A 23,349-nucleotide genomic window follows, 5' to 3' on the forward strand; every position below is an offset into this window, starting at 1 on the left:
AGCACTTAGCTCTGATGCAGCCTAAATATTTCAGTAACGTGCTCTATCCATTTGGAAGCACCACTCCCCGCATCTTCCTTGATTTATTGCACCAAAGCCTGTGTAACTTCTATGATATTATGTGCACAACACATCCCTATTGCTCTCGTACATGCCACACCCACACTGAAAACCACCCTTTCCCCCAAATAATTTCCATCCCACCTGCTCCCACCCACCTCTCAACAGACCATTTTCTCAGCCCCTCTCTGGTGGGGCTTGTGGTGGCCACAGCAAAGTCACCTTGCTTCACCAGGGCTTGCAAGAAACCCGTGGCTATGTCAGGAGGCAGAGTGGCAAATGCTTGGGAGGAGACAGCCCTGTCCAGCTCCCAAAATTGCCCCAGGCTGCTCAGCTGCCTGAAGCACTCTCAGAAACGGTAAGGAGGGTGATGAGCACTGGAGTGAAAGCGGCTTTTTCACAACCAGCTGGGTTTTGATCCAGCTGCCTCTCCCAGCCGCTGCTCTCTTGCCCACCAGTCCCTGGAGCCGCGATTCAGTCCCGTTTACACCATCCTCTGCTCATCCCTTGGTTTGGTCTTTGCTGTTCACCGCCCTTGAAGGTTGAGAGACAGAAAGCTCTTTTGCGATGGACAGCTCAACTCTGTTAGTTAGCTCCATTTTTTCCATAAAAATATTTTACAAATGCTTAGTGGGGTGCAGCGACTAATTACAACTCTTCAATTAGTGCAATTAGTGCCCGTGATGTTGCCTCCTTGGAATCCCCCTCCTCCACGGCCACGGTGACAGGGTGCTCCCACCTTCCCGGCTCTCCCTCGGAAGCCGGTGGAGAGACACAGCACGGCTCTGCCTGTCTTCTCCTGGTTCTCTTTCAGCTGCATCTGTTTCAAAAATACTTCAGTCAACTTTTAGAATTCAATAACTGACTTTGATAGAGAAATTACTGTTCCAGTCTATGGTGAATGACAGTGGTCTAGAACACTGTTAAATTTCAGTCTGGAAAATGAACTTTAATAAAATGCGCTCCAGTAATGGACTGTGACAGCTTTTAGTGAAATCAGCTCCAATAGGTTGATTCTCCCAGGAACGCAGCGAGATATACTCCAGCAGCCTTGAGCCATGGAATAAGGAAGCAGACAGCTTTATGATAAATGGCCCCAGAAACCTAAATTACAGCTGCAGCAAATGAACGATATGTTGAAATTACTCGCTGGCTGTTTGTTGCCGGCCGAGCAGAGCTGTGGGCAGCCACGCCGGCACACGAGGGTGCACTGACACCTAGTGGGACAGCCCCGGGGCAGGAGGCTCAGGGTACAGTGGATTTATTTTATTAAAGAACACCAGCAACAGCCAGCCCTCCCTGGTGCTAAACGCCAGCACGAGCGATGAAGTGTTGGGTCATTTGTGCCCCTTCGTCTCCTGCGAGCAAGCTGGTTTCATTTTGATTTCTATACTCTGCAACTTTGCCAGGCAAAGGACTGGCTTATCACTTCTCTTCTTGTTTCTGCTCTCCCTGCCAGGGTCCCACCTCACTCCTCACGGATGGGCACACATCAGGGAGACAGGGAAGGATTTCCTGTGGATCAATCACAGGCTAAAGATGCGGGTGTAGAGAGAGCTCTGCCAATCACTCTGATGTTAAAATGCAACCTGCTGGTTAAACAGCTGGGTGCTAAGATCAGTGTAATCGCACTGGGAGTACGGGCCTGGAAATCTTCCCTGACGGGAGCCACAGCACTGATACCCCCAGAGGACTCATTCCTCTTGCAGGGTGCTGGGCTGCTGCGAGCCTGATGCCTCGGAGCTGGTCCTGCTCTGACCTGGGGGAATACACCAGGATTTGAAGCCCACTTCCAGCGCAGGAGGGTGCCACCACCACACAGCTCCACGCATGGGCTTGGATGCTGGCTTCTCTGAAGCAGGCCCTGATGTGTCACACAGAACTCACTGAAAGCTGGATTTGAATGAGACTGAGAAAGAGCACGAGGATGCTTCGCCAGGAGGAAGGCTTACAGGCCAGGTCCCTCCCAGTTGCTTCACAAACATTCTGGGCCATTTCCAGTTTCACTTCCAGACAGGAATCACAGAATCATAGAATTGTTTTGGTTGGAAAGGACCTTTAAGATCATCAAGTCCAACCATTAACCCAGCACTGCCAAGGCCACCACTAACCCATGTCCCTCAGTACCACATCTACTCGTCTGGGCAGCGATGTTCCAAGGCTTGATAAACCTTTCAGTGAAGAAATTTTTCCTGATATCCAATCTAAACCTCCTCTGGTGCAACTTGAGGCCGTTTCCTCTCATCCTGTCACTTGTTACCTGGGAGAAGAGACCAACCCCGACCTCACTACACCCTCCTTTCAGGCAGTTGTAGAGAGCGATCAGGTCTCCCCTCAGCCTCCTTTTCTCCACGCTAAACACCCCCAGGTCCCTCAGCCGCTCATCACACTTGTGCTCCAGACCCTTCACCACCTTCGTTGCCCTTCTCTGGACTCGCTCCAGCACCTCAAGGTCTTTCTTGTAGTGAGGGGCCCAAAACTGAACCCAGGATTCGAGGTGCGGCTTCACCAGTGCCGAGCACAGGGGGACGATCCCTGCCCTAGTCCTGCTGGCCACACTAGTGCTGATACAAGCCAGGATGCTGTTGGCCTTCTTGGCCACCTGGGCACACTGCTGGCTCATATTCAGATGGCCATCAACCAACACCCCCAGGTCCTTTTCCACCAGGCACTTTCCAGCCACTCTTCTTGTTGTGTGGAATCACACGGAAGCGGTGCCAGGAACCACCTCCCCATCCCACACGGGACAAGCTCCTTCCCGGGCAGCTGGCACCACCGCTGCTAACGCCTCACTACTGTAACAATGTCACAGCGCTTGTTACATTTATTTTTAGGTCTGAGCGCTGCACCTCCAGTGCTGCCAGCTCCCCGGTGCCTTCCGACCCGCCCAGGAGGCTCATTTCTGCCCCTGCCCGTCCCCGCCTCGGCCCTACCACGGGGAGTGACGGCCTCCGGTGAAGTCACGCCGGACCCCCCGTTCTGTACGGCGGTAACTGCAGTTACTCCCAGTCCTGGCGACAGTTACCGCAGTAAGAGCCCCATGGGAGGAGGGCCGAGCACCGCGCCCCGCCGCCCCGGCCCCCCAACCCCGCGCCACCGCTGCCCCCTCGCAGCCGCCGGCGCTTCCGGTGGTGTGCGCATGCGCCGCCCGCCGCGGCCGCTGCCATTGGCTGGCGGCGGGGGCGGGGCGGGCGCGGCCATGGCCGTGCTGCGCGCGCTCGGGCCCTGGCTGTGCCTCTGGGCGCTGCGGCTGCCGGCGGGCACCGGCGCGGCCGCCCGGGGGCTGGACATCGCTTCCTACCGGTGAGTGCGGGGCCGGGCGGGGCCGAGCCGAGCCGGGCCGGGGCCCAGCGGGCCTGAGCGGGCTGTGTTTGTGCTTCAGGGAGCGGGTGCGCGCCATGTTCTACCACGCCTACGAGCACTACCTGGAGAGCGCCTTCCCCTACGACGAGCTGCGGCCGCTGACGTGCGACGGGCAGGACACCTGGGGCAGGTAGGGACCGTCCCCGGGCCGGGGCATCGCCCCCGCCCGCCGCGGGGCCGGGGCGCCCCGCTGCTGGGCGCTCCGCCCGCCCTCCCCGCCGGGCCTCACCTCGCTTCTCTCCCCGCGCAGCTTCTCCCTCACGCTGATCGACGCCCTGGACACGCTGCTAGTGAGTACGAGCTGCCCCGCAGCCCCGCGGCTCGGCCCGGGCGTGCCCGCGGCTGCAGCCCGGCCTTCAGCCCGCTCAAGGCCGCTGGCAGCCTCCTCCACACCTGGTTTTCACGCAGTAGCGATGGAAAGTCAGTTATTAATTGACCAAAGAGCTTTTGCCGTTCTCTTTGCTCCAGCCCTAGGAGGCAGGTGGCCAGAGCTCCCTGCCCCAACCCCTTCTACCTCTGCAATAAAGACCTAAAGTGTGTGAAGAAAAAGTTTCGAAGTGAGATGAAACTGCCAGTCGCTTTTTTAGTACTATTTGTAATTAATGATTTCATAAAATAGTAAAACAAAACTAGAATTAGCCCCTGACATTGAATTGCACCTTTGTTTTCCCATGAGCTGTAAGCCTTGTTCTCTGTTGTCCTGCTCCCCCTGCAGATCTTGGGAAATGTGTCCGAGTTCCAGCGAGTCGTCAGTGTGCTGCAGGAAGGGGTGGATTTTGATATTGATGTCAATGCATCTGTCTTTGAAACTAACATTAGAGGTGAGGTGCGTTTTTCTCTGCTGTCTATCCTGGATTTCCTTCCTGTACGAGTCTGAACTGTACACAGAGGTGATGCGAGGGAGCAGTCAGACTGTTTGTAATGCAGTGTGACAGGACACGTAAGCACACAGAAAAATCACAAACATCACTTCCTTTTTGTCTTTGCCCATCACCTTTCTGCTTCCTGCCTCAACACGAACAGAAGTAGACGTGGCAGTTTCAATATTCTGATGCCAGGTTTTGAGTTTTGGAATAAACATATTTTCTACTGAAACGGTACAAATTGTATACAATCTTTTTTTATGTACTGTTTGGAATAGAGATTATTAATTTCTTGCTTTAACGTCATAAAGTGAAACTTGTCTTTTTTTCCTGAGAATCGCAAAGGCCTTTGGAGTCTTGTACCTGGTCAAATGCCTAACTGCTTCAGTGCCATCCATCTCAAAGACACTGTCAGAGAACAAAACAGTTACACTTTTTTGTTTCTCCTGTCAAATATTGCTGAGCCAATTTTTGCAGCAGTGTAATTTCTGTGGTTTTGTGCTTGTTATGTGACAGTAGACGAACTGTGTGTATTAGCCCCTGTGAAAGGGGGCTAACTATCTGTATTAGCCCCTGTGAAAAGGGCTAATAACTCCCTGCCTCTGTCAGTCACGCTGAAATTCCTGGCTCTGGCCTAGACATTTTTCTCCAAGGAATTTAAGAAGGTATGCTGCACTACTTCACACAAACAGCATTAAGCTGTCTGGAAGAAATGAAACAGAATTCCTCTCCTAGAGGTTTGTGTTAATTATACTGTTAGCTTGCTGATTCTCTGCAGGGCAGTGCAGCTGTAGTAGGGCAAGTAGGATCTGATGCTTCTAAATGGAAGAAGTCTTATCTCCTACCCATTGCAAACAGGCAGGAAGAAACAAACCACTCTTGTGGCATATTGAATTAGGCTGTTAAGGATGAGCCATCTCACTTCCCCACAAACACTGCCTCTGCATTATGACAAATACAACTGGTATCGGATTTCGTTCCCATGTTCTTTAATGGGATTGTTCTTGTGCGCCTTCCAGTGGTGGGTGGTCTCCTCTCCGCTCACTTGCTATCGAAGAAGGCTGGTGTTGAAGTAGAAGTGGGCTGGCCGTGCTCTGGACCTCTCCTGAGGATGGCAGAGGAAGCAGCTCGCAAACTCCTGCCGGGTGAGAACTTGTCTGGTTTATGTGACAGTGCTGTAGCTCCTGAGGTGACTGGTGTGTTTGATAAAGATGGTGCTGCTTGATGTGTAAACTCGTAAAACAGTCCTGCATTCCCTGAGCTCAAAGCAAGTGTAGCTTGTGGGGAAAACATTGTGAAGTGCATGATACCAGTTGTATATATGCCTGCCAAGTGTTGTATGCGCATAACACATCAGTTTGTTGCTTGTTGAGGGGAGATATATTTAATCTAAATAATAAATAAAGGCTGTGAAACAGCAGCTTGTAAAGACAAGAAGATGCAGACTTATCTGCCCCTTTGTGGGCTGCTGCTGGGACGTGTGCCCTGATAGCCCGGCACTGTTTCCTTGTGTGGGGTGCACCGTGGGCTACCACCAAGTAACCACAAGCTCAGTGTTTACACTTTGCTGACCAGTGTGTGTCGTTCCATTTTGACTACCCTGCTTGTGCTGTAAAAAAAAAAAAAAAAAGTAGGGATGCAGTCTGCTGCTCTGGGCAAGGTGGAAGAGCTCTGGCGTACCTTCCCAGGACTGTGTGTAGCTTGGGGTACCCTCTCTGTCCCTCCCAGAATCACACTCTCATTCTCATTTCGTTCTTTGCAGTTACTGCAGTTGCTCCAGTCCCCCTTCTTGCCTGTGTGCAGTGCACGTGTTTGCTTGACAGTCTGTCAGACGTAACAGTGAGCACTCATGTGAACCAAAAATATTCCTTTTCAGCTTTTCAGACCCCAACTGGGATGCCGTATGGAACAGTGAACTTGCTGCACGGAGTAAACCCTGGGGAGACCCCAGTTACCTGTACTGCTGGAATTGGTACATTTATAGTGGAATTTGCCACTTTAAGCCACCTTACTGGTGACCCTGTGTTTGAGGATGTTGCCAGGAAGGCGCTGAAGGCACTGTGGAAAAATCGCTCAGATATTGGGCTGGTGAGTGAGGAATGGACTTTGAATTTGCTGTCCTGCTTTTTGTATAGTTTTGTGGATGCTATTCTAAGCGTAAAAAAAAAAAAACATAAACAGAGAGGAGACAGAACTAGATAAATAACCACAGTGCTAATATCTGGGCTGAAGTCGCGTGTTTGACATTGTTCCTGAACACCTGCAGCATCCACATCTCTGCTTTAGTGGTGTGACCCAACATTATGCCATTGTTCTGTTCCATCACAGATGTGGCTGGGAGACAAATGGCTTCTGCTGGGTATTGCAGTTTTTGTGACAGCAGCTGTAACAGATTAAATAAAAGGTCTCTCTGATGCCTACTGTGACAATGGCCTACGGAAAAGAATAAGCATTGCAAGTGCACCAAGATATTACCAGCCTCTACAGCTTTGGTGTTTTAGGATTATCCAGAGCTAGAAGTGTTATCTCTGTGTTCACTATCCCCTGGTCAATCTTCAGTTAATTTCTATAGCTGCTTTTTCAACCTATGCAAGCTCCTAGTGTTGCATATGGAAAGTGGAACAGGTTTATTCATGTGGTGTATGAAGAAGTGTTCCCTTTTGTTTGCTTTGGAATCTGTTTCTTTTTGGTTTATAGCCATGATTCTTGTTCAAGACAGAAACTGCATAGCTGGTTTTTTTTCATCTTTGCTAAGCAAGTCACAATTGTGTATTTTATTCTCCATCAGCTGGATCTGTTTCTAGGCTAAAGAGTCCCAGGTTTAAAGGATCTATTTAAATATTAGCAGGGCAGCTCTCATGCCTTTGACATCCTTGACCTCCATCTCTGTACCTCCTCATCCTTCACTAATCTTTTGTAAGATCAGAATTAGGACCAGACATATCATGTTGAAATTGTGTTTTTTACAGTAGCATAATGGTATTTTTTTTTGGCCAGTGCAGTGTTTATATTGGAAGCATAAAATTCCAAAGTTACAGTATCAGAGCAGTACAACCTGTAGAAAATGATAAATGTGTCTTTTAATGGAGAAAATGCTAGTTGGAGTGGACATTGTGAATCTGTGAAATGGACAGTCTGAGAAAAGGTCAAGGGTTTCTTGTGTGGTGGTGGTGTGGGGATTTTTTAAATTACTGTTTAATAGAGAAGCTTTATTTCCACTTTAACTCCCTCTTTCCTTCTCCCTCACTTACTCCAGGTTGGTAACCACATTGATGTGATAACTGCCAAGTGGGTGGCCCAAGATGCTGGCATTGGGGCCGGAGTGGACTCCTACTTTGAATACCTTGTCAAAGGAGCCATTCTCCTGCAGGACAAGGAGCTGATGTCCATGTTTCTAGGTGAGCAGTTTGTTCTCTGTGTGAAGGGTCCCAGGAATGCCTCCTGGACTGCGCCTGTAAAAACTTTGCATGTGGGACTGTGGAAGAAGATGAGGAATCTAATAGGTTCCATTCAAGACTGTTCCTGAAGCCTTTGTTGTAATGCTTTTGAACAATCTGTGCTAACAAAGAGTTACCAAAGTGAGCATCCTGAGAAGTCATTCATTTGACGTGGCTGAAGTGAAAAGGGCTTACCTCATTCTTAACAAAAAAAGGGTTTTTTGTTGGATTACTTACCCATCTATCTTTCTTCATAGAATATAACAAAGCTATCAAAAATTACACAAAGTTTGATGACTGGTACCTCTGGGTTCAGATGTACAAAGGAACAGTGTCCATGCCTGTTTTTCAGTCCCTGGAGGCCTACTGGCCAGGCCTACAGGTAAGAGCTGTCATACCAGTAGCATGGTGATTTTGTTCATCTGTCTTGGGTCGGTCTTTAATAAAAAAGTTACAGATACAACCCTCATCTGTGCTGCTTTAAAAGTTTGTTTTGATCTCTGGTGAAATCTATGGTAGTCTGAGCCTGTAGAAGAGCAGATGCTGACTTTATCTCTGGTCTATAAAAAAGTCTCCCATTAAGCATGATGGGAGGGCAGTTTTGTTGTAGGAAACTCCACTGACAGTGGTCTCATAACTCAGAGGTGAATTTAAGGCAAAATCAAATCACACCTCTTTTTCTACCACCTTATAAATGCTTTGTTTGTGTCAATACTTGCCCACTAAGAGGTTTGCTTTCTCATCAGCACTTACTTGTGGTCTGGGACTTTGTTATCCTTACTGAAATAGACTGGATGCTGTGATTGACTAAAAGAAATGTTGACTGAAGAAACCCAGCCTTCCATTAACTAAAAATCAAAGAGACTTTGTGTTACTTCAGGTGTGTGGAATGTGATCCAACAGAAAAACAGCACCTACCTCCTTAGTCCTACCTGTTCTTAAGGCATCATACCTAAATATTACTGGCATCATACCCATTCAGATCTGCTAAACAACCCGTTTCTGCCACTGTCTCTTGCTTTGACTATAGGAGTGTTATTGAATCAATTCCTATGCGGTTTCTTTTTCACCCAGATGTTGCTTTGCTATTTGTTTTCTCTCCCTCAGAGCCTGATTGGGGATGTAGATAATGCCATGAGAACCTTCCTCAACTATTACACTGTCTGGAAGCAGTTTGGTGGGCTGCCCGAGTTCTACAACATTCCCCAGGGCTATACAGTGGACAAGAGAGAAGGCTATCCCCTCAGGCCTGGTAAGCAGAAAGGAAATAAAAAGGAGCATGGAGTCCTGCTTTTGCTCAGGTGGTGTGATCACGTGTTAGCAACACCTGCCCTCCAGAAGTTCCTTCCCAGTTTTGCTTTGACTTAGTTCCTGCATGCATTTTATCAGTGATTTCCATAGTCAAAGCTACACGTTTTGCTTTCTGCCATTCACAAAGGCAGGGCTGTCTTTTAAAGGCAGCAGACCATAGTGTTACTGTATAATGAGGCCCGTTAATGAATTGGGTTCACAGTGTAGGATTTGACATGTTGAAGGGTTAGATTCTCTGACATGGGATGTTTTAAAGTGTGAAATGTTAATGTGACTGCTTGTGTCCTTTAAATTTAGGAAGCGAAAGCGAGTATGAATAGACCACTCTAGTTCTGTTGAGTTCCTAAAATAAAGTAATTCTAGTTGCACTAGCAAAGCTCAGCGTATAAGAGGATTATATGTTGTCTGTGATACTGCAATAAAATGCTCTGTCTTTTTTTTTCTTTTTTTTTTTTTTTTTTTTACAACTCTGACAAAAAATTGCATACCTGATCATTAGTTCAGTAAAACTTTGTAAATGAGAATAATTGATTTCCTTTTGGTCTGAGTGTTCAGGTGACATCCACATAGGACACATCTACCAAAAATACTCATCAGCATTAACTTTCAAATGTGTTACAGCATCTAAAAAGACCTGTTTCTTTAGTAAGGAAACACAGCACAATCTATATGTTGCCTGTATAGCGTATTTCCATAGTGCCTGTTTCTGTGGTGTTTCAGAGTTTTGTTTTATTGTTACAGTATTGTTTAAAAACTATATTATGGGGGTTGAATTTCTTGTTTCTAATCCTTTCTAGAAGCATCTTTCTTTTCTTCCTTTGACAACTGAGTTTTAATCCTTTTCTCTCTCACTCCCCTCCCACTCTGAGTGTGGGAGAGGAGCATTATTCACTCTTACCTGAGCTGATGCAATCTGGTTAGAGTGAATTTCTTTGTAGCACATCCTTAGCAAAAGCAAGTGTCTGTGTTTTGAGCCAGAGGAAATAGAAGGCAAGCTAGGCTGTTTACCTCGTCATCTTAAAGTAGTATTAAAAATTATTTCAAGGGGTATCTTGTCTTCCCTCTGTATGTGGTTTGGTAATCTTTATGCTTGCAAAGGTTTTGTTTTTTTTTTTTTTGCAGAGCTGATTGAGAGTGCAATGTATCTGTACCGTGCTACAAGAGATCCCACGGTCTTAGAGCTGGGAAGAGATGCAGTGGAGTCAATAGAGAAAATCAGCAAGGTGGACTGTGGATTTGCAACTGTAAGTGCTAAATCAACTGCTAAGTTGGCTAAATGGCTGCTAAAAATCAGCTTTTAGAAAGTGTTCTCTTGAATGACTTTTTCCATTGAGTCAAATGATCACTTTGGTTGAAGCATGACTTCTTCTTCAAACAAACCCCTGGTATTTCTCTGTGAAGCTGATCTGGTAACCACTGGTCATGTTTCTGGTAGTAACTTCCCTCACAGCCTGAACAGTGGGCCCAATCCTGTCATTGACGGTTGCACCAGAGCCCAAAACATGGGAAAGCATCAGAAGCTTCTCCTGCCTCCTTGTATCTTGGTAGCTACTACGTGTTCCTGCTCAGCAGAAAGGCTCGTATGCAGGCTCTCTGCCTGCCAGTTGTGTGATTCTGCTTTCCCACTATGCCTTGAAAATCTGATCAAACACAAGGGAACTGCAGTGTTTTCTCTAAAATCATTTAATAGAAGATTTCAAACTTACAAAAGCTCTGTTTTACAAAAAACTCCTTATAAATATTAGGAATTAGGCCTTGTGATTTGGGAAGCAGGTAAAAGCCTTATGGTTTTTTTTTTTTAGTGGGGAAATGATGGGAAGCTTACTCACTGTTCTCCTCCTTACCCTGGTAGGAAGTGCATTTCTCCTGATTGTTAGTTTCCTGTTCCTTATCACTAATTCAAAACATCTGAAACCTTGGTGATGTATCTGCATACAGCTGTTTAAAATTACAGGGTGAATTGGTGCCATGCTGTGCTGTTTAACTGAAATGAATTGCAAGCTGGTTTTACTTTTCCCCCTAAGTTCATAACTTACTGAATTCGATACAACTGTAACCCACTGTATTTCTTCACCTGTAGATCAAAGACTTGAGAGATCACAGACTGGATAATCGCATGGAATCCTTCTTTTTGGCTGAAACAGTAAAATACTTGTACCTGCTGTTTGACCCAGACAACTTCATTCACAATGATGGATCAGTTTTTGATGTGGTGGTTACACCGTACGGGGAATGCGTCTTGAATGCTGGAGGATACGTCTTCAACACTGAAGCTCATCCTATAGACCCTGCTGCGCTGCATTGCTGTAGGAAGCGGAAGGAAGAGCAGTGGGAAGTGGAAGACTTGATGCGGGAATTTTACTCACCGAAGAAAAACAAGAAATTCACTTTAAAAAGAGCTGCTGACTATGGTGAAGGGGAAAGTGCAAAAGACCCTGAAGATGCCTCTTCAGAGAAAGGTGGAGAGAAGAGAAGCTCTAAGAAGAGCTCACACTCCCTCCTGAGTTGCCCCACTCAATCTTTTAACTCTAAACTTGCAGTACTGGGACAGGTCTTCCTGGATGACACCTGATTCTATTTTCATTATCAGTTTAAATTATTGATTCAGACTCTGGGAATATATTTTTATAGTTTCATAATGGAAAAAGTCGTACCTCACAATGTGAATTGTATTATCAAGTGAAACAGCTTCCCATTAAAATATGCTACTGGTGGTTCATAAAATGTGATTCAGGTATCAGCTGTTAACGCTGTGAAGTTGCTAATCTAAAACCAACTGGTTGCCTGAATAGCAAGCAGGTGTTCAGAAAGAGAAAGAAAAGTCTACAGGTTAGAGGTACCTTGTTTATTTCATTGTGACTATGTTTTGAAGTTGCACAGGTTTATGCAGAGTGCACAGCTTGCTTTGCTCTATAAAAATGGGCCTGAGCAGCTCCCTGTCATAAGGGGAGAAGCATGGATCGCTGGCTGTAGCTTCACTTCTGAGACTACGAGCCTCCTCTGGGATGTGCTGCACCTTTTATCTTTGGCCTCTTCATGAATATGTGGTTAGCCTGACAGATTGGTGATCAGGAAAAAACATTTTGGTTTTGAGATGAAGGCTCAGATTTGCAGATTTAGCACGTCTGTCGAGCATGAAGGATGGCATGGGGGAAGGAGAGCAGTTGCAACATAGAAAATTGCTCGGTTCCTCTATGTAGAATCTGTGGGTCAGTACAACCTGCCTGAAACCGGTTTAGTAAGCGTCCGGTAGTGTCATCTGCAAACTAAGGTGGAGCAGGGACTAGCAAAGGTTTGATTTACTCTGCAGTGGAGCTTGCTTTCTTCTTACAGAATCTAATGTGCTTTTCCTGTGAAATTTCCCCATTTCCTTCCTCTTTTAAACTTCCCTTTGGGGCCTCACTTGTGTAACTGCATCAGCCAGTTCGGTAAGTGAAGTTGGCCTCGGGGTGGATGAGCTGAGCTCTATGTGTAGCGTGCATAAGGGTAGGATGGAAGGGGACTTGGTTCAGACTGAAAGGCAGCTCTCCCTTGGTGCAGGAGATGGCTGAACAGATGTTCACAAGCTGCTCCCTGCAGCAGGCAGTGAGAGAGCTCCTTGTGATCCAGCCGCTCAGAGAAACCAGGCTGTGTTTCTGTCTTTTTCTCAACAGGTCAAAGGCATGAAAGCTCTTGGTGCTCAGCTGACTTGACAAATCCAAACCTTTAAATGTGTTATTAGTATCTTTTTGACAGGTGTATGCAATGATCAGAAAGAGAGAAATCAGTAGTGTTACATAGAGTTTTTCTTTCTAAAGAAAGAAAAAGAGGGGGGGCAGAAAAGTGATGGGTTTTCTTCAAGCCTGCTGGAAAGTGAGGAGTCTGGAGGAAGCACAAACAAGCTACAGTTATTTGAGTGGGTTAGAGATACAGGATAGATAAATCCATGTGGCCAGTGAAATACTTAAATAGCATAGGCCCTTCTAGTTCTGTACTTCTTTGCTTTTAGCAGGTGGGACGGCTGCTGTTCTAGAAATACTACATTGATGCAGCTGTTGCAGGGGAGGTCCTGAGCGTGGAGCACCCTAAAATTGAGGCACTGTTAGACAAAGATGGAGCTGTTGTTAGTGGCTCCTTGTTGTAACCATCAGGTTATTATTTTTCTTTTCCAGCTGTTTGTATCTTACATGCCATTCGTTGTCTGTTCTGTAGAACAACAAAATGCAGGCCTTTTCCTGTGGCTTTACTCAGTGCTCTGTCCTGATTCTCTCAGCATTGCCTCACTCGTGATGTAGAGGAAAATGAAGGACTGGTGGGATAGGCTGCAGATTACCAACACAGTAGATCTCTACTAACCACGGCATTTTGGTACCCTCACCTAAGAGGCTCCAGTAGCAGAACCAAAGGGTAGTAGCCTTAGGAGGTAAGGTCTTCCCTCAGCACAGTTGGAGCTGAAAGAACTCATCTGTCCACAGCTACTGTTCTACTGTGAGTAATTAGGTGGATCTTGATTAGTGCTATGGGATGGATGAGTCAGAATGACACAAGACAGCCTTAATTTTGGTTTGTTCTAGTATTTGAGAGCAGCTACCATCTTACTAAGACTTTCTTTTAACAAAAAGAACTGTGATATGATTTCTTAGGATCCTTAGGAAGCCTCTTCTTTACATAGAAAACTATGACTTGGCTTGGCTGCTGGAGGGCAGAGAGCGTGCTTGAAGCTTAGTGACACGTGTACAAGCTGTGCTGTTTCATAGGCAACGTGATGAAGGACAGATGTTTGGGAATCTCTCTCTAAGGGATGGCAGGATAAAATAGTCTGTGCCTGGCTGTCCCCCTAGCGATCAGATTCCATTCCCTGTATATATAACATAAGAGGTTCTGTTGTTAGTGAGAACTTGATGGATTCAAAATTACTATCTCAAGTCAGACGGGGAAAAAAAATAAAGCTAAAACTTGTGGTCTCCTGCTGCCTCTCCTTCCAGGGGCCTCACAGTGAAGGACATCTGTGGGAAGAGATGGCAGGTCTGTTTTGGCATATTCCAGCTGGAGGGAGAGCTCCAGTCAAGCAGTATGGTGAGCGCTTGGTCATGTTAACAGGCCGTGGAAGGCTTTTGTCAGGAATCCAAAATGAGATGTGCGCGAAACACAGATGGGCAGTGGCAGTTTTGGATGGCTTCCAAACAAGGCAGGTCAGCGCTCAAAAGGTCCCACCTACAGCCCATACTTGCGGCATCTGTCAAGGGCTGGGAGGAAGCTGTGTATTTTGGTCGAGTTGTGCAAGACAGCACAGAAACCAAATTTAGCATTAGATGTTGATGCTGTCCTTGTAATTGTTTGGGGTTTTTTTTTTTTTCCTCCACTCTAAGCAGCCCGCAAAGCCCAAAACTTAAGGCCAGATTTTCTGAGGTATTTCAAAAGTAATTGTTTGGATTTGGAGAGGCTGTGGGTTGATGAAAGGTCAGACAAACATCTTGTGAAAGACTTATTTTAATGGAGCTAACAAAGGAGAAGATAGAGGAAACAGAGTCAGCCCTTAGCATGAATTGCTGGCAAATGGCAAAAAACATACCAAAAAGCGAGGGAGAGGGGGCAGGGGAAGCACTAGGAAAGGGGCCTTTTGTATCCGAGGTGTGTGAGTGTGCCAGTGAAAAGATTGCCGTGTTTGCATTTCCTCAGGCGCAGTGCTTATGGCTTTCTGTGAGCGGCAGTTTATCTAAACAGCAAGTCTCCATTAGCAGATCTTGCTTTTTACAAATAAAACTGTGATCGTGTCAGGCCCACGATCGTGGATTATTCATGGTCCTGAGAAGTGATGTACGATGTGATGCTGTAAAACTTTAAAACACATCCCCTAGATGCCATCACAGCGCTGGTTAGGCAGTGCTGTTAAGCATCATGTTAATCCCTTGGTGTCTTTATTGCTTTCTCTTGTTCCTTGTACATCAAAGAGAAGTTAAAATGGAATCTAAACTAAGGTCTGCATTTAAAGCAGTCATGATTTTGGGCACCCAAATTGTACGCTGCATTCCTTGCTGTCTCACCAAGAACTAGAGCTGGGCTGCTTCTGTTCCAGCAGGCAAGCGACAGCAGCTCCAAGCCTCTGGAGATGCAGCAGCGAGCGAGGGAGGAGGTGGCCACCACTGACAGCTGTGTCTTTGTGACCATGGTCACCTCTTGGGTCCCTTGGAGCTGCTGCCTGTACTTTAGTCAAGAACTTGCTCCCAAGTGTCCTTCTTCTGTGGCTCCTTTGACGTGTTGGGGTTTTTTTAACCCTTGGAGGCATTTAAACTCCACTTTACCCTGTACACATTTTGTCTTGGTGTGGAGGACAGCACCTGTCTCGGCAGTTGGCGTTGACTCCAGCTTTCTCCCTGTCTTCCAGGGGCAGAGCAGCTTTGTGGGGAAGGTCTGTCTTGGGGCCTGCACTCTTCGGGCGGTGGTTGAGTCTGCGGTTTGTGGTTTCTTTCATTTGATTCAACCAGCTCCTTCGGTGCTGCGCTGTGGATTTGAGTTCTGCCTGCGTGTCTGGATTGCTCACCTCAGCTGCTCATAGTAAACTAATAGTAACGGTAAAAAAGTAATAGTTAAAGCACATGCGGGTGTTTTAATGGAAATAAACTTGAGGGTGGAGGTGAGGCAGCTCCTGTGAGGGCCCTGCCGTCTCAGCAGCCCCCAGGAGCGATCAAGGGGAGGGAGCCCGGGCCGGGGGATGCGGTGTTGCGGGACCCTCCCCACGCACCGCGGGGGGACACACGCCCCCGCCACCCCCTGTGCCCGCCTGGGGATGGGGGGCAGTCCGCCTCCTTCCCGGCGTGCTCCGCGGCCCCCCGCGCATGCGCACCCCGCTCCAGCCGCACTGCATTTCCCAGCGGCCCCCGCGGGGGCGCGGCAGAGGGGCGGGGGAGGGGGAGGGGGGGGGGGCGCTTCCTGTTTGTGTCGGGCCGAGCGGAGCAGCGGCCATGGCGACGGCGGGGGGCCCCGGGGCCGGCGGGGGCGGCCGGCGCGGAGCCCGCGCGGCGCCAACCAACATCCTGGCGCAGCTCCGGCACGGGCAGCTGAGCGGCTTCGGCCTGACGCGGGGGGCGCAGGTACGGGATGGGGGGCGGGCCGGTGTGCGCGGCCCTGAGGCGGCGGGGGGGGAGGGGGGCAGAGCTCCGGCCGGGGGCTCCGGCGAGGCTGGCGGAGGCCTGCCGCACCTCCTGCCCCGAGCCCACCCCCCGGCCTCGGGCAGGGCCTGCAGATCCGCCTCGGAGCCCGGCCCGCAAGGCCCCGCTCCGTCGAGGGTTGGGAGGGTGCCGGCCTCCGCGGCCCCTCGGCGGGGCTGAGCACCAGCTGGGGGCTGCCGGGCCTCTTCTGGAGCTCCGAGGCCGGGAAGAGCCCGGCTGGCCTGGCGGGGCCTGCCGCCGGCTCTGCTCGGAGGCAGCATCGGGCCAAGCGGCCTCTCGCGCTGGCTGGGGCTCCCCGGACCCCTCTGCCAGCCGGGCTTTGGCCCTGGCGCTGGAGGGCCGGCCCTGCAGCCTCACGCGGTGGGGAGGAAGGATGTCTCTGTGCCTTCGTGCGCCTTTTATCTCCTTCCCATCCTCCATCTCCCTCTAGTAAGACTGTGGAGCAGGAGAACCATTCGCCATGCTGCGAAAGAGCCATCCTCCTCTGCTGCTTCGGTTGGTGATAGAGGTTGTGGCTTTCTCTTGCAAAGAAAGGAAGCTCTGCTTGGATCCGTAACAATACAGCATCAAAATCTAAGCATATTTGATGGACAAAGTCAGCCTCATGATACTAGGGCTCAAGGGACCTTCTAGCTCTGAAATGGGGGAGGCTCTATGCTGGTGGTTTTCATTAAACTATTCCGGGTCTAGTTCAAATTTGTCATCTTTCCCAGTTGACGATGCTGGGAAATACAGAGAAATTAAATGAAATCAACTCGTTAACCTAGGCTTGTGCCTGTTGTGTGCTTATGCTGGCTTTTTTGAGAAGCTGCTCATGGATAAAGGACTATTTATTTTTACAAAGAATAATTGGCATTTATTGTACAGATTAAATGCAAAATGGTGCAGAGACTGGGAAACTGAAGCATGGGATAAAGAACTTGCATTCGGGTGGCGATTTATTGAGCTAATGTATCTTAAAAGGGTTGAAATGGAGTAAAAAATCGGATTTCTCTAAGTGGTTTCCACTAGTGTAGACAACAGTATTTTCCTTGAGTAACAAGGTTTGTGAGCAATTAGTGAGAGAAGACTTGTTCATCGTAAATGTCCATGGCTCATTCTGTAGCTGAGATTGGTAAAAAGAGCAGGAGGTGATTTTTAACAGCTCTTTTGTCCTTGTTGTACTGCTTGCTCAGGTACTATTTGGTTAATGCTTGAGAAGAAGCAAATAATTGGCATGAATTTAAACCTGATGTTGTCTCTTTTGAAGGAAGTTATTTCTGTGGGCTTGTTTTAGGAGTGTGTTTCATACGGCGTGTAGACAAAGCGGCGTGTTGCCTTGCTAACTTGCCTGTCCGCCTCTACACCCTCGCTTGCTCGCTCCTCACAGCCATTGCGATTTAAGTCAGATAAACCTGTAACAACATCATGCACCAGCGTAATCTGTTCGGATGGTACCTCCGCTCTGGGCTTTGGTTTGCTTGAGCACTGCAGAGGTACTGCGTTTTGATTTGGGGCTTTTACAAACTGTTGGAAATAACTGCTGAAGCAGATGACCAGGCTTTTCCAGTAACTGAGGAAACTTCTGCTAGTTATATCCTCCTTCTCGTAATGCCCAAGTTTGAGGTGGGTGTTTTTGTTGCTGGGGTTTTGTTTGTTTGTTTTGTTTTACTTTATACATTTCAGTATCACTGTGCTGCCATGAAAGACTTAAAGCTTGGATGCGTAGGGCTCCCAGTGCTTCACAAATGCTGTAGGAATGCATTTTTAAATCCCTTAGACTACGGAGCGGGGGGAGCAAGTCCCTGAATGATTTTGAACTTTGTAAATTACGTGTCTCTGTACTTTTACCTTGAAGCAGTTTTTTTGTTTGTAGATGATCTAAATATAAAACACTTTGATGTAAGTTTTAAAGAAGTACAAGGCAGTTTTAGATGCTTTTCTTTTTTAGGTTTTATTTTTTCATCAGAATGTTTACGGTTTTCCTGCAGTTGACTCCTCAGTGGCAGCGTGGTAGTCCTTGCTTAAGTTTCTTAACTCATTTGTTCCTGGAAAGCCTGAGAGCAGATCAGATTTCCAAGCTGTTGTGTTGGGGTCCAGAAGAATAAGTCAGGATAATGTCCTTCGAGCCTTTTCTTCCCATTCTTTGCAAGGAAGTTTTGGGTCATATGCAGCATGAACTGCACTGCTGGTATCCTGTGAGGAAGAGAAACCCTTTTCAAGATCTTAATTAAGAGAGATTGGGAAACACCATTCCTTGCTGTGGTGCCTGCCATCTCAGTAGTGTTATCGCCCAATGTTGTCACTCTATTTCAGCATCTGATCACCGGGAGACAATTAGTCCCCTTCTGTGGGCAGCGGTAGCATTTATTCTTAAACGAAGCTTTGTGTACTATTTTTAGCTGATCTCAAGATCCATTTTTGTACGAGGAAGGCGGGGGCTTGTCTTTGAATTGGTAAGGATAATTGTTGACAGACCTACATCTAAAAGTTCATCAGTCTGATCTGACAGGGACATAAAAATATTTTTGACAGCAGCAGCCACCTAAATATCTGGCAGTTCTGAGGCCACCGAAGGCTCTGAAATCTGGACCCTTGTGTGTTCTTGCTGTGCTCGCCTACCAGGGGCCGTAGCTTTCTTGCTGGTCAGTCTCTTTGCTTTATTATTAATAATAAGAGCGTTGATGGATTAACCAGATTTCAGTAGGTATTGCCGTTATCTGTTCACGTATCCCTTTTAGCCACACATCAGCTCCTGCCCTGAATACAGGCCTCAGTCGTTGGTCTCAGATTGCATAACCTTGTACCGAGGTTTGCCCTAGCACCGAGTACAGAGCAAGTGAAAGGGGCTTTTCAGATATTGGTAAACTAGAAGCAAACCAACTTTCCAGAAGTGACACACATTTTCTACTAAGGAAAAATAATTGCTTGTGAACTGGCTGGTCTGTAGTCCCTTTCCTGGCACAGCCATGCTGTGTGCACACAGGCGCTGTAAATAAGAGCTGACGGGGTTTATGCTGCAGTTCCTTGAAGGCAAAGAAACATTTTGGCTCAGCTGATCAAGCTCAAATCCCCTTAGCAAGAGGGCACACACTTCATCTGCTGCAAGCCAACTGTGAAAAGCATGTATATAGCATGAAACCAGAAGATATTTAGGTGCAGCTATGCGAATCCCTGTAGACAGAGCAGTATAATGATGGACTAACCAGTGATTTGTTGGCAAACTAGCGTGCTTCTGGTGCCGTCCCAAGAGCAGGTCGTCAGCACTGCTCTTGCTCTCACAGGGTTGCCAAGGTTTAGCTGAAACAATCAGAACAGAAAAGAAGAGTCCATTTTTCCAGCTGTATTTCATGATCTGCCATTCCTAGGAATAGATCCTTCCCTTAGCAGTATAGTCCCTATCCACTCCGAAAAAGCTCTGTGAAAACATTTTCTGCCTCAGACATCCAGATTTTAGCTCCTGTCATTACAGATGATCAGTAGTCTGTAGCAGTTTCCCCTTGAACTCTGAGAAAATACTTTGTTTTCTAGTCAGTTTTGTCTCCTCCTTACAACAACGAACAAAGCATTCACGTGAATATAATCCACTTTAGTAGCTCTAATTGTATGGGTCTTAGCAGGCTTAGAGCTCTGCCGTAGAGGACAGCTAGTGAGTATTGGAAAGCCTGGAAGTGCTTTTTATATAACAGGGACCAGAGCTCTGACATACACTAGAAATGCTCAAAAATGGTAGTGTTGGACTTCAGTAGTCTTGTTTTGTGTAAGTGAAGGTGAGTGGCAAGAAAACTGTTGTAGATGTGGTAGTTCCTTGCCCCTCTGCTTTTTCCTAGATACAGCACAGATTTTGCTTTCTTTTAAAATGAATTAAAGAAGTGTAGGCAGTTCCAAGGAAAGAGTAATCACTGAGAAGTTAATATAATTTTGCATATCAGTTGATTTATTTTTTTCTCTGAGAGTAAGATCATCAAAAGAGTAACAATAGCTATTGATGTTTATCTGGTAGATTCTGTAGTGGTTTAGAAGAGCTGCTGGTGTTAAAGATCTGTGTTGGAGTTGGTCTGCTCTCAGAAACGCTGTGGGGTTTTGAGATTTGTCAGATGTATTCCTTGTCTTCGTAGACTGGCTCTTCCTCCACTGATGGTGAGTGGAGCAGTAGTCTGGGAGTCATGGGGATGGTTAGACCTGGCTAGAAGCTACGGCAGGTTTTGTCCTAGGACACCATGTCCCTGGGTTCATGCTTTTGGGTCGGCAGGAGAAGGGATGGTGAGCTCCATCCAGGGCTGGGGAGGATGGAGAAACGGTGGTTATGGGAAACGTGATCCGCACTTCCAAGAATCTGGGAGCTGGAGAGAGGCTGGAAATGGGTGCTCTAACGTGGCCTTCTCCCAGCTTAGTACCACCAACGGAGTTTCTTTTTATGAATAAAATTCTGGGGGCTCTGACACGTTCTCGATCAGAGCTACGTGCAGAAGGCCCAGCTGGTGACTGGCTGCGTTGTTTACTGCCATGCAGCTGCAGGGTGGCAGCTCCCAGCTTCTCCCTTGGAACGCCTCTGGAACCGCTGCGGAGGCCAGAAGGTGTGTTTCTGTAGCATGCTGTTGGGTTAAAATGAAAACTTGGGGGGGGTCATTTACCTTGGTTGTAGGCTCTGTTGTGAAAAGTTGTGTGAGGAAAGAGACGGCTTAGCCAGACTGATGTTAGTGACTGAAAAGGAAAGTACAATAAAGAGCTGGGATGACAGGGCACTCCCCAAAATACTGAATAATCATTCTCCTGGCAGTGTGTCAGAGATGACTTCCTAAGTTATTACTGTTCAGAGGAAAATTAAATATTTAGTTGCACAAATACTGGTTTCCTGTTTTTTAAAGGTATGGCATAAAAGGTTTGCAGGAAGGGATATGGAAAGGCTTCAATTTTATTAAAAATACGTAGAGACCATGTGCTTGCATCTACTTGAGAGCCAGAATCTTGTGCCTCTTTTTCCTTTTAAACTTTCAGAACATGTGAATATATACTTCAGAAGTGGTCATGGAAAATACTGAGAATGGAAATCCTGCTTTTTTTTAAAGCACTTCCAATCTCACCTTAATGCGTGATTGCAACAAAAAATTGAATTAAGAAAAATTACAGCTGATGTGTCATAGCTGTAAAGTCTATCACAACATGAATCCTTTAGTGCTGTAAAGGATGCTTGGGCACCTGAGTCACTATTTTGTGCTTTTTGAAAGATCACAGAAAGCACCCTCCTGTAGTGAGTGTTCAGCAAGACAGTGAAGTGTTTGTAGGGTAAAATGTGAAATAGAGACGCAATTTTATTAGAAAACTGTTACCCCTACTCTGGAGAGCGAAGGGGAGGATTAGCTCACGGCATTCCTGCTGCTATCCTGTGCTCATGGACCTTCGGTTCGTCAGCAGCTACGGGAAGACATGGAGACGTGTCACTGACCACAACTTAGCAAAGTGGCGGAGACAAGGTTAGGAAAATAAGAGGTTTACTTTGTAGGGCAATGAAAACTGTCACGATGCAGGAACACGAATGGAAAGGAAAATCCTCGTTGGAAGGGGAAGGGATTTTGACGGAATCGTAACTAGAAGAGATCTCAGGCCAGTCACAAATGTTGTAGCAAGGCTTGTAACGCAATTCGGACCGTGTGCGGGGGCACGGGCACAAAGCAGCCGGGAGGATAAGCTGCGTCTGTCGGAGAGGCCGTGCCTGGAGGATCGCAGCCGTGGGTAGGAACATCAATAGCAAAGTGGAGGGAGAGAAAGGAAAGGGGAACGAAACTGATCAAGGGGTGGATTTAGGTAAGTGTTAACACATAACAACGTAACTTGATGAAGATTTAGGTATTATTCATAATTGTTTATTGACTGTTATGCTAATGGATGCTGGGGCATTTTAAAAGGGTTTATAACACAGGAAGATTAGAAAGAAATTTAAAATAAGTATTTAGATTTGTGTATGTCTTTGTTCAGCCCTTTGTATACTTTCCAGAAAAATTATGCACGAGTTGTTTAAACTCTGTAGTAGGAAAGTACTTCTGCGGTAGTTAACAGTCATTGGAGTAATCTGGGAAATCCTGGGCTCCAGTCCTTTGGGAGACTTTGAAGGGAAAACCACTCAGTCTGCTCTACCTTGCAGTCGTGGATGGGCTTGATGACACATTTTTAACTTTGTACTTAAATCCTCTTGGCATTCTTTGGTTGCCCTTCCAGCAAACGCACACTGCCATGGCTTCGGCAGCACAGCCGGAGGAGGGGGAGGTGGCTGGTGCTGGTTAGGTATCTGGTCACCTGGGGGGTGAACAGCATTCAGTACAGTGCTGGTGTAAAACTGGCGTCATCCAGCTCACTTTGGACTAAGGCATCGCCTGGGAGCTCTGTGCCTGGGCTCGAGCTGGTGCGTGCCGCCTTGTCTCAGAGGCCTGCCCGGAATACAGCCGCTTCTGGAGAGCCACAGCCTGCCCTCCCTTGGGTTTCTGGGTTTGTGATTCAAACTTGGATGTGTTATGGCAAACTTCTGAGAAATGACCGTGTGGTGTCTTGGTGTTTGTACCAGTTTGGTTTACCCTACCTGGGTGGTAGGGAAGTTTTGACACTGCTTCTTTTCTTTTCCCAGTAATTGGTACTTACTCTGTCTTCTTCTAATGCCAGTAAGGCGTGACTGTTCAAAACCCCTGCAACCATTGGTTAGGTAGGCCCTGTCTTTTAATTTATGCCATTTCCAGCTGGGCTTCTGCAACCTCCCCTTCTTGCTAGATAGTACCTAGTTTCTCAAGCTCTGTGTGCAACATTTCAGAGATTTTATCCAGAGCTATTCAGTGAAGGAAGAAAATTTCTGAGAAATCAATATTGGATTTGGCTTATCCTGCTTGGATGAGACCAAAAAAAGTGCTGGAGGGGGAAGGGGGCCCCAAAAGACCCAGTGCTACTTTTGATGAGTATTCAATAATGTCTGCCCAAAAAGAGCAAGAAGGAAATCGACTTTGCTTATAATTGAAAACCGTTGAGTAGCTGCTATTACAGAAATCATGAGATGCAGTTTTTAACCAAAATGGTTGTAAAGAAAGAGAGCTCCATACAATCTAATTGAATTTTAATCCCTCCACAGAATCCAAAGTCTTTGCGTTGGCAAATACTGCCCTGCCACAATGGAAATATTCAGAGCCAGGGTAGCCTCATAAATAC

At 47.1% G+C, this 23,349-nt stretch overlaps 2 protein-coding genes across 2 annotated transcripts in view; both read left to right on the forward strand.

The window, feature by feature from the left end:
• The first annotated feature begins 3,259 nt into the window (after positions 1-3,259).
• EDEM2 (ER degradation enhancing alpha-mannosidase like protein 2) lies at positions 3,260-11,830 on the forward strand. Its single transcript, XM_068419708.1, has 11 exons — positions 3,260-3,363; positions 3,443-3,553; positions 3,674-3,713; positions 4,139-4,244; positions 5,306-5,431; positions 6,163-6,374; positions 7,543-7,684; positions 7,981-8,105; positions 8,831-8,975; positions 10,157-10,278; positions 11,115-11,830. Exons 1-11 carry the CDS (start codon positions 3,260-3,262, stop codon positions 11,604-11,606), a joined length of 1,725 nt encoding a protein of 574 aa, XP_068275809.1. The 3' UTR covers positions 11,607-11,830.
• Positions 11,831-15,969: 4,139 nt separating this feature from the next.
• Positions 15,970-23,349, forward strand: part of TRPC4AP (transient receptor potential cation channel subfamily C member 4 associated protein) — a 36,234-nt gene continuing 28,854 nt past the window's right edge. The window contains exon 1 of the mRNA XM_068419739.1: positions 15,970-16,104. Within this exon, the coding sequence (XP_068275840.1) occupies positions 15,976-16,104 (129 nt within the window). The 5' untranslated portion in view covers positions 15,970-15,975. The remainder of the gene's footprint in view (positions 16,105-23,349) is intronic.

The sequence above is a fragment of the Nyctibius grandis genome, chromosome 28 (genome assembly GCF_013368605.1).
Source record: "Nyctibius grandis isolate bNycGra1 chromosome 28, bNycGra1.pri, whole genome shotgun sequence".
NCBI lineage: Eukaryota > Metazoa > Chordata > Aves > Nyctibiiformes > Nyctibiidae > Nyctibius > Nyctibius grandis.

What these genes read in the sequence shown, in the direction of transcription:
- EDEM2 (XM_068419708.1), top strand. Translation starts at nt 3,260, where the DNA reads ATGGCCGTGCTGCGCGCGCTCGGGCCCTGGCTGTGCCTCTGGGCGCTG. An exon ending in CTTTGAAACTAACATTAGAG is followed by an intron (nt 4,245 to 5,305) that starts GTGAGGTGCGTT and finishes TGCGCCTTCCAG; the next exon opens with TGGTGGGTGGTCTCCTCTCC. An exon ending in ATCGCTCAGATATTGGGCTG is followed by an intron (nt 6,375 to 7,542) that starts GTGAGTGAGGAA and finishes CACTTACTCCAG; the next exon opens with GTTGGTAACCACATTGATGT.